The sequence below is a fragment of the Erpetoichthys calabaricus genome, chromosome 16, assembly GCF_900747795.2.
Source record: "Erpetoichthys calabaricus chromosome 16, fErpCal1.3, whole genome shotgun sequence".
NCBI lineage: Eukaryota > Metazoa > Chordata > Cladistia > Polypteriformes > Polypteridae > Erpetoichthys > Erpetoichthys calabaricus.
The window spans coordinates 13,076,276-13,087,339 of record NC_041409.2 but is presented as its reverse complement, the minus strand read 5'-3'; the positions used below and the strand labels follow the sequence as shown (position 1 = coordinate 13,087,339).

The following is an 11,064-nucleotide window of genomic DNA, read 5'->3' as shown; positions in this document are numbered from 1 at the left end:
TAACTCAAAGTCTGCACAGATTTTGATGTTCATTGAGGTCTGTGTACATGCAGGAGCCAATCACCTCCAAGAGCCCCGCGTCTCTACCTATGTCTTTCCGCAGAGGTCGCCATTTAAAAGAAAGACATCATTTTAAGGCGACATTTGATGATGAAGTCATTAAAACGCGACAATGTATGGCTGGTGTGCGCGTGTATAAAGCGGCAATGTAAAAGTGCAAAGGTGATTTATAATTTTCACTAAAAGGTTTAATTTTAGTAACATAAACTCCATCGTTATTGGCGTTTTTTCTGAAATTATAAAACGAAATTGGATTCTTATAATTTTTTCAACGCGTTTTACTGCCTCTTGTGAGTGTAACTACATAATGAGAGAAATGTAGGTTATACTTAACTATATTTCCGGATGATTTGATTATTTTCCTTTAAAGAAGCAGTAAAGCTCTGTTAAAACGAGTATTAAATAGCCAAATAATAAGTTTTTATTCATCGCTCGAATCGCTGCTTTGACCTCCTTAAATAATCTGTGACATTTTGGGGTTGAAGATGTCAATCAGTGGGCTCCCGTTTTTGGTATATCAGAGAGCCTCTCGCATTGTTATTCATAAACATACTTTATCCTTTTTAAAAGATTGTAGAACACCAAAAATTGCTTCTTTTTCTTCCTGTGCACTGGGTAAAAAATTTTGCAAACCAAAACAGACTGAGTTGCAACATCAGCTTCGACGATATGTGCTGAGATCAACATTTGAAGCTGGTGCTGCAAGAAAAAGAGGACAGCTTGTGAAAAAGAAAGAAACGGTTAAAGCAGTTGAACAGACAGCCAGAGAGAGAAACGCCACAGAAAGTGTCCCAAGCTATCCACTAACAACAAGTGAGTGGAGGAAATTGAAAGAGCTATACCGAGGCAAGAGGCAGTTTGAAGTGAGCATGATGACAAAGATGGTATCTGCCAGAAGTGATGTGAATGTTGCAAAGTCCCTCTTGACTTATGTTGCGAAGGAGAATGCTTCTATCAGCTATGAGTTGCTTCTCAAATACCTCACACTTTGTGTTCTTGGCGATCATCATGCAGAGGTCCTTGATGTTTACGAGATCATGAAAAGTAGATTCAAGGTCCTGGATACAAGTGCCTACAGTCTCTTCATTAAATCATTTAGCCAGACAGAAAACTGGCAAGAGTGTCTTACTTTTCTAGAAGATATTAAGAGGGTGATCACTCCTTCTCCAAGGAACTATGGGCATGTAATTGCTGGAGCCCTCCGGCATGGCTGTGCCACTGTTGCATGGCAGCTGTATGATGAAATGCTTGCAACTGATCTAACCCCTCATCCAGAAACCTGGAAAGCTTTTTATGACCATAAACTTTACTCGGATGAAAACAAAAGCAAGCTGATGTCCATTCTCGTGTACATGAGGAACAATCAAATATATCCAAGTGAATCACTGGCAAAGAGTATAAAATCATGGTTTGAAAGGTATGTGTACTTTCAATACTCAGTTCATAGAGTAAACAGAGGTCTGCAAAATTAAACTCATAACAAACTTTTCATTCTGAACACAACACAAAACTATTATTGGAATGTTTCCATCACTTCACACTTAAGTACAAAATTGAAGCAAATTATAATAATCGTGTTGACAATGTTGTTCTAAATAAATTGAACATTAAAATATTTATTAAATCTAATACTTTAAACATATATGTAAAGAAAACAACAATACATATTCATTGGTTTAACATGCAACTTCTCTGATTTTTGTCACTGCTTAGTTTTTGTTTGATCCAAAACTTCATGTGATGGCTCACCATTTGTCCACTTTCTCAGATGCGTTCTTACGAATCATCCAGCAGTCATCCACTGTAAGACAGACATCCCATCATCCCTGGTATCTTCTTTACATGTTCTTGATATCCTGATAGAGTTTTTCACCCTTTTATTCACACATTGGTCCAAGATTTTCAGTAAAGAAATTCAAAATGCAAATCCAAAAACTGAACTTTGAGATTCATATTGCAACCCAATCAGTAAACATAACTAATAATTTTTTTTTAAGTTTCTTTGTAATTTGCACCATTATTGTTTCCTAAAAACATAGAAATGTCTTCTTTGACTGATACTCAAGCCTCTTGTTGTTTATTGCACCATCAAATTCTGCAAAAATCAGTTTTCCGATATCATGTCTAGCAGAAAGGCCTTTTTTCAGTTTAGTCTCGGACAAACACAGAAAAATTTAGCATAAATATGCAACTGTAAAACAGACTGCATCTTTTGATAGGGCTTTCATCAACTGCTTCATTAAACCAAGTTTAATATGAAGAAGTGGTATGGGCGCTTTATTTGGATTCACACAGCTTGGTATGATGATGTTTTTGGTGCCAAGCTGTAACTTTTTTCTAGCTGGCCATTCCTTCTGAACCCTTTGTAAATCTTGGGTTTGCTCTCTCACTCAGAGAGAAAACGCGTGCATCTAACGGTTGGTTTCACATGCTGCTCTCTGCTTCTGTTACTCATTACCATGTTCAAGTCCAGCTGTATTCAGATTTGATTATAAAATAAAATAACTTTTGCTTTAAACATAGAATTTAATATTAGAAAATATTTAATTCAAGCAACTTATTAAATTAAAATACTGATATTTATAATTATAGTGTGAAAATGATAGAAAAAAACTATACATGATGGCTAAAACTAGAGTTATATGAAAAAATGTTATGTGATGGTGAAAAATTGTTTTCATTTTTTAATTCAATGCCCAAAAAAAACCAATATGTCCCATGAAATATCCATCCATCCATCCATTTTCCAACCCGCTGAATCCGAACACAGGGTCACGGGGGTCTGCTGGAGCCAATCCCAGCCAACACAGGGCACAAGGCAGAAACGAATCCCGGGCAGGGTGCCAACCCACTGCAGGACACACACAAACACACCCACACACCAAGCACACACTAGGGCCAATGTAGAATCGCCAATCCACCTAACCAGCATGTCTTTGGACTGTGGGAGGAAACCGGAGCGCCCGGAGGAAACCCACGCAGACACGGGGAGAACGTGCAAACTCCAGGAAGGGAGGACCCAGGAAGCGAACCCAGGTCTCCCAACTGCGAGGCAGCAGCGCTACCCACTGCGCCACCGTGCCGCCCACTCCCATGAAATAATCGAAACAATTTTTTTTTTCATTTTATACCTGTGAAATGCATTTTTATTGGATAGCAGACATTGAATCTTGATTGATATAACAAAAATAGTCTTGTATTTGTAACTGACCAAATAATGTTTTTCTAATAAAATGGCCTTCATAAGTTCACTTATCATGCTGGGTGTTGTAGTACTAAAAACATCCGTCTTAATTTACCTCAGTAGGCAAAACTGGTCACTAGTTCAAAAACTGTATTGCAGATCCTCTTTTGACCATTCTAATTGGCTAGTAAACACGAATTGATATTCTTCCCCTGAATTCACAAAAGAACTATCTCACACTTGCTGCTGTTCAAATGCCACCAGTCGCATGTCAACATTTCTTCACTTTGATAATTAATAAAGCACATGAACATGTGTTATCTCATGGTCAGGATTATGTGACCTACTCAGAAATACTATATAACAAACTTAAGTGTTTTCTGTGTACAATTTTTTACATTTTTTGTATACCAAAGACTAAAATTATTGGCAAGAAGTTTTGTAGTGGTTAAGGATTTGGACATAGGACATCCAGCCCTAAGGTTTTGGGTTCTTAACTGCTACTGACACTTTGTGACCATTAGCAAGTCACACCACCTGCCAGTGCTCCAACTGGAAAAACAAAAACAAAATCAATCAATTATATCTCAAATGTTGTAAGTCGCCATAGATAAAGGCATCCTCAGTCAAATAAGTAATAAGTAATGATAATATTATGCGATCATCTCAACTCTTACTTTTGAACATGCCATACACCGTTGTCCATGAGTAAAACATTACCGCATTAAATCCATTCCTGCCTTTTCCTCCTTTTCCTAGTGACTTGGCGTTGGTGGTTTTATAGGAAAGTGTATTCTTAGAATGGAATTAGAATGGATAATCAGTACGAATAATGTGAACTTTAAGCAGATATTATTATATATATATTCATTTGTTCTCAAAATTCACACAAATATAGTTTTTCTTTTCATGTTTTCATTAGTTGTTTGTAGTCCTCCTTTAAAGTCCACAGATTTGATGTGGAAAGCAGTGCTTTCAGTGGCTATACTTAAGTGGCAGCACCCTATGTGTTACACTGCTTTATTAATGTGACAAGCATCACAGCCAATTTTTGTGGCTTTCCCAATGGAAATTCAAGTGCCACAATCTAAGACCAGCACTATATATATATATATATATATATATATATATATATATATATATATATATTATATATGTGTGTGTATTTATAATACAGTATATACAGAGGGAGAAGAGCAGAAGGGTAGTCTGTGCACCACAAATATAAGTGTGGTAAGAAATCTGTGCACCTTTTCATATCACAGATAACCTCCATGACAAGTGAGCTAGACAATAGTTATAGTGACCTATCATGTTACCTTTTTTTGGTCAATTTTGTGCTTTTTAATAAGGCTTATGATGGCGCACCACTTGTAAATAAACATATTTAATAAGAGTGTGGATAGCGCTTTGAGTACTGAGAAAAGCGCTATATAAATGTAATGAATTATTATTATTATTATTATTATTAAGATTGCATGCTATAATAGCCTTCATATTGTTCACTTACATTTACATTGTATTAAGTCTAATCTTTAAATCCTTATCTTTCTAGTGATCCAAATATTTCATGGAAGGGAAGCTGGACTACTGTAGCACGAAGGTAATTCATATACTTAAATACAGATGTTGCATTTTTTGTGTTAGCTGTCTTAAAATTGTGTGTAGTATTATGTATTTTAAGTGTATGTTTTAAACATCTTATTTGGTAACTAATATAAGAATTATTTTAATTATTTGAATATATTATTATGTTGCCATGCATATTATGTTGCCATGCTTTTTATTAATATATTTGTGTTTGAGCACCCAGGTGAAATTATATGTTTCATAGATTTGTCTAAGTGAAAAAAGTTAGCATAGCTTTTCTGAGAATAAACAAACACAATTTTACACCCAGTTACTATATATTTACTGAATTTAACACATAGGGAAAAAAAATTGCGCTACATGGCCGTAGTGCCGTAACTGACGCTCCCTCACAATGCAGGTACTGTGCCTCATTCGGGACATGCCCTTTACCAGAAATAACAGCCTCCAAACATTTCTTGAAGTCCGCTAACAGTCTCTTTTCTCTTACTTTGGGAATTTTGTACCACTCGTCCTTGCAGTAGGCATCTAGTTTGGAAATATTCTTAGATTGTCTTGCATGCAGACCACCTCTGAGATCTTGCCTAAAGTTTTCAACAGTGTTCAAGTCTATGAACAGTCAAACCTTAAACCTTCATTTCTTAAAATAGATAATGGTTGGTGTTGAGATTCTATTTCTTCAGTGTGTTTTGTTGATTTGCTGATACTTGATAAAATCCATTCTTCTATCTCCCCACATAATATTTCCTGTGATACTGGCTGTCATATAACCCCAAGGCATAATATTTATACCTCCATGCTTTACAGTTTGTATTGTGTTACTTTTGTCAAATTATTACTGAATTAGAAAATGTTTTTAATGTGACATTATTTTATGTTAAAAAAGGAAATATCATACTTACATACATATTCACTCCCTGCATGGAGTTTGCATGTTCTCCCCGTGTCTGTGTGGGTTTCCTCCTGGCGCTCCGGTTTCCTCCCACAGTCCAAAGACATGCAGGTTAGGTGGATTGGCGATTCTAAATTGGCCCTAGTGTGTGCTTGGTGTGTGGGTGTGTTTGTGTGTGTCCTGCGGTGGGTTGGCACCCTGCCCGGGATTGGTTCCTGCCTTGTGCCCTGTGTTGGCTGGGATTGGCTCCGGCAGACCCCCGTGACCCTGTGTTCGGATTCAGCGGGTTGGAAAATGGATGGATGGACATACATATTCATTTCCATTACCTATAGTATTTTGTAGAGCCACCTTTTAAAGGAATAACATCTTTGTATCTTTCGGGGTAAATATGTACCTACTTTGGGCAATGTTTGGGATCAATTTTGGCCCATTCCTGCAGGAAGATATGTGACAGATTGTTCAGGTTTGTTCGATGACACTTTTTCACTGTGTCACAAACTCCACAAAGAGCCATAGCAAGGTTTGCGGCAGCCACCCGTATATTTGGTTTCCTGGCTGCAAATTGAGATTTAAATGATAGCACTGCTGTGTACAAAACCGAGTCCAAAACAGAACTGAGGGAATAGGGCAAAGGTGGAGGCTTTTAAAGGGGAAGACAGGAAGTGAGGTCAAAGGGGCCGGGCTCATGAGGGTCTTCAACCATAGGCTCGAGCCCGGACGTGACATCACAGGGGCCGGAGCCGGCAAGGTCTTCTTCCATAAGCTCGGACCCGGAAGTGACGTCAAGAGGGCCAGGTGGAATCTCCCGTGAATGGTCTGCAGGAAAGGGAGAAAAAGAGTCAGTGCACTCTATCACATCCTGGTCTGATTCGGAATTGCCTTTACTCAAGCCCTTTAGCTGCCTCCCATGCGCACGTGTGTGACAACTGTCACAGGTTTTCAGTAGTACTGAGATCAGGATTTTGTTTGTGCCACTGTACAACATTCACCTTTTTTCTCTCAAGTCACTTTATATTTGGAATTATTGTTCTTCTGAAAAATACAGCTTTGTCCAAATACCAGTTTTCTACTGTTATGTTTTACTGCAGTCTCAGCTACTGAAATCTGTGGATCCTTCAGGTAATTTAAGGTTTAAGGTTTCTTTATTTAGTCATGTTTACACAAGAAAACATGATATTTGCCTTCTCAGTTGCATCTAATAAGAGACAAATGAAATAAAACAGACAAATAGAAACAAGAAAGGTTAAGGTAAGGCAGTTAGATAATACATATTTACACCAAAAAAAAGGTTACAGGATATATATCAACAACCTTAATCATTATCTCCAATATTTCTTATTGAAAAGTCGTATGGCACTAGGAAGAAAGGAGTTTCTGGAGCAATTTGTGTGGGTTTTCAAAGTGACTATCCTTCCTGATTTACTGAACTTTAGTTCTACATGTAATGGATGTCTGTCATCAGTTGAGATGATTTCCAGTTTCTTTAACATTGCCCTCTGACACACACTAGTCAAATCATCTACATCAGCCCCAATAACTTTAGTTGCATACTTTGTAATCTGCTGGAGCTTTTTTGAGTTTTGGTTTGTCAGACTATTAAACCAGGCAATGAAACTGAAAGTGATCACAGACTGGATCATACTGCGATAGAAGGACAACATGAGGTCCTTATCTACTTTAAATAGTTTGAGTTTATGAAGGAGAAATAAGCGCTGGTTGCATTTAGAAAATAATTTTTTTGTATTTGTATTCCAGTTAAGATTGTTATCTAGGTAAGTTCCTAAGTATTTATATTCAGTCATTATTTCTACCTCCTCTCCCAGAACTACTAGGTGAACATACAGATTTCTGTCTCTTAAAATCAAATATCATTTCTTTGGTCTTTTTTACATTCAGAGTGAGAAAGTTTTTTTTGCACCAGTTTACTATACAGTCCACTTGATTTAGATAGTGGCTTTCATCCTTCCAGGTAAACGTCCTATGATCATGGTGTCATCCGCATACTTGATAATGGAGCAGTGGTCATTGTTCTTTCTCAGGTCACTTGTGTACAGAGTAAACAGTAATGGTGATAAGACACACACCTGCGGACTTCCTGTGTTTGAATGAATGACTATTGAAAAAGTGTCCTGAACTTTAACTGTCTGTGAACTGTTTAAAAGAAAGTCCTGAATCCATAGTGTAATAAATGGGTTTACATTCATACTGTTCAATTTCCCAATCAGTATATGAGGCTGTATAGTATTGAATGCTGAAGAAAAATCCAAAAATAGTGCTCTGACATACAGTATGAACCAGGCTGATCAAGAAAGGTGTAGATTTGAAGTAAGATAACAAGCAGAGCATCTTCCACACTTCTGTTTGCACAATAAGCAAATTGATTGTTGACTTGAAAAGACTTTGTCTCTTTCATTAAAATGTTTTTCACCAAATGTTCAAAGCATTTCATTGGAATAGATGTAAGTGCCACTGGTCTGTAGTCATTTAAACAGCTTGGCCTAGAAACCTTAGATACAGGGGTAATGATTGATTGTTTCCACAGATTAGGTACAATACCACAGGTCAGAGACCAGTTACAAAGCAAATGAAAAACTGGAGAGAGCTGCTTAGAGCAAGACTTTCAGAGCCGACCTGATATGCCATCTGGTCCCACTGCACTGTTTGTTTTGGCCTGCCTCAAGCCTTTCTCCACTTCAGTTAAACTGAAGGGTGTTTTTATAAAGCGTCTCCTTTATTTCTGTATTTTGGGTGCTGAAATCACTTGTTTCAAATCTGGCAAAAAAGTTATTCAGTTCATCTGCTAAAAGCTTGAGGTCTTTGTCAGCTGGAAAATTCACATTCTTTTTAGAGCCCAGTCCTGTAATTGTTTTTAGTCCCTTCCAGACCTGCATTGGATTGTTATCATTAAACCACCTCTTGATTTTTTTCCCCATACATTTTTTTTATTTTGTTTAATTAACCTGTTAATCCTTTGCTGTAAAATTTGCTTATCTTCTATCTTACTTTCTTGATGTGCATGTTGCTTTCCCAATAGTAATGCTTTAACCTCTTTAGTGATCCATGGCTTACTGTTTGGGTACAACTTGACAGTTTTTTCCTTAATGATCATAGACTCACAGAATTTCATATATTCGCTGACAGTGTAAGTGGCCTCATTCAGTGACTGTGAGGATGTCAGCACATCCCAATTTGTACTGGAGAAGCATTCCTGCAGTTCCTCTACACTGTCCTTGCACCAGTTTTGTGTTGTTCGTATGGCTGGTTTTTCTTGTTTCAGTTTCTGTTTATACTTCAGAAGTAGATGAGCAACGACTTGGTCAGACGCACCCAGGGCTGCTCTGTGATGCGATATGTAGGCATCAGGGACATTTCCATAGCACTTGTCCAGAGTTTTGTCCTCTCTAGTGTTAATATTCACATATTGATGGTAATTTGGTAATATTGACTCCAGACTGCATAAATTAAAATCACCCATCACAATTTTTGAAAGAACCAGGTGATTTGGTTTCTAGTTTATGAGCAGTTTCAAAAATCGATTCAGCTGCAGCTCCCACATCAGCATTCGGCAGAATGTAAACGACTGTCACAAATAATTGATTAAACTCCCGTGGTAGATAGTATGGGCGATGTCCGACGGTGAGTAGTTCAATATTTGGTATGCAGATGCGGTCTTTTTCAGTGATATTCCTGCACCACCTTTTGTTAATGTAAAGGCAGACCCCACCACCCGTCTGCTTATCAGAAACTGGATTTCTGTCCTGCTGTACACAAACAAGTCCATCTACTTCGACTGCTGTATCTGAGTCTGTATTCTTAAATCAGGTCTCCATAAAGCAAATCAGACAGCTTTCACGGTACTTGTGAAGGTATCACGCAGATGCTCTCAGCTCATCCAGTTTATTTCGCAAGGACTGTGCGTTGCTCATGATGTTGGTTGGCAAAAGTGTTTTAAAACTTCTCCATCTCAGACGTACTCGTAGTCCACCTCCGCTTTCTGGGTTTCAAAGATTTTATTTCGTCCGGTATATTAGTAATACACGGGGGGTAACTGGTAGCTGGTCTCATTGATAGCAGTGCATCCCGGCTGTAAATGAGCAGCGCCAGCCACACACCTGGGATTTCTTGCGCAGGTAGTGCGTTAGTGTCCTGTTGGATTCCAAAGGCGATAACAATCAAAAATAAGAAACTTTCGTAAATGTTATAAAGCATTTTATAGAAATAAATACTTGCAAACTAGTAAACGAAAACAATTTTACACGATTTAAGAACAAAAAGCAGGTACAAAACACGGAGAGATGCACTGAGAAGTCTGCTACAGTGCAGCGACCGGAAATTGTTGGTCTGTCTGTGGCTTCTCTCACAAGTATCCATCTTGTTTAGTGTTCTGAGGGTTGATATTTTCTAGACAGCATCTGGGTAGTTTTATACAGTTTCCAATTCCTGATAACTAAAGCAACAGTGCCCACCAAGACATCCAAACATTTGCCCATAGTGTTTGAAATTCAGAGTAATTTTATAAACAAATTAGAAATTGTGTAAAATGTATCCAGTAAAATTTTACCTAATCACATCACTGAAAGCAATTTTTTGTCTCATCGATAGCAGTAGAAAATGACAAATTAAGCAGTTAAATTATTCAATCTACCTTTTAAAAAAAAAGTTAAAAAATGCAATATATTGATCCAAGTTAAAGAGAACTCATTTCATGAAATTCAGTGGTAGTTAAAGTGTTTGAGTTCGAGGATCACCTTGCCAAAGTCAGAGATACAGTACATTGAGCCATCTATGGCCAAAACACACTTGTTAGCATAATTCCATATTAAAATTACCAAAAGTTATTTACATGGGAAATATTAAAAGCCTAATTCAGTGTTACTGGATATGCATTGCAAAAATCCTGATTTCAGCTAGATAGTGTAACAGAATACAGGTTGATAATACTTATGCAAGAGAAACCACACATATCATCAACTGGTTGGACTTAAATAATTGTAAATGAAACAGGTGGGCTCTGCGAACTGACATCCTTGTGAATTTAAATGAGAGACTCATGCAGTAACTAGTATCAGATTACCTGAAGAGGGTCCATATTTAAAAAGTGTGGAGTGTTGGAAAGTGATAGGGAAATTGCAACAATTAAACAGAAGAGGAGTAGGCAGGAATTACATTGAAGTAAATGTTATTACGACTTGCAAACAGGTCACTGTGGTGGTAATTTTAGACCTACTTCTTATGACTCCAAATTCCTTTACTAGCCCATATGTTCGGCAGCTGCCTGTTGTTACAAATAAACTCCTAAGTAAGTTCAGTATATAGTGAACTATAAAAGTCACTT

General features: G+C 37.5%; 1 protein-coding gene across 5 annotated transcripts in view; it reads left to right on the top strand.

The window, feature by feature from the left end:
- The first annotated feature begins 144 nt into the window (after positions 1-144).
- The window catches only part of prorp (protein only RNase P catalytic subunit), a 62,363-nt gene continuing 51,443 nt past the window's right edge, over positions 145-11,064 (top strand). For 2 of the 5 annotated variants that reach the window (XR_007933701.1, XM_028821739.2), the window contains exons 1-2: positions 145-1,477; positions 4,800-4,847. Coding sequence is in view for 3 of the 5 variants with exons in the window: in XM_028821739.2 (XP_028677572.1) it covers positions 546-1,477; positions 4,800-4,847 (980 nt within the window). In the remaining 2 variants the exon portion in view is untranslated. The remainder of the gene's footprint in view (positions 1,478-4,799; positions 4,848-11,064) is intronic. The other 3 variants (XM_028821741.2, XM_051920162.1, XM_051920161.1) reach the window with 3 other exon arrangements.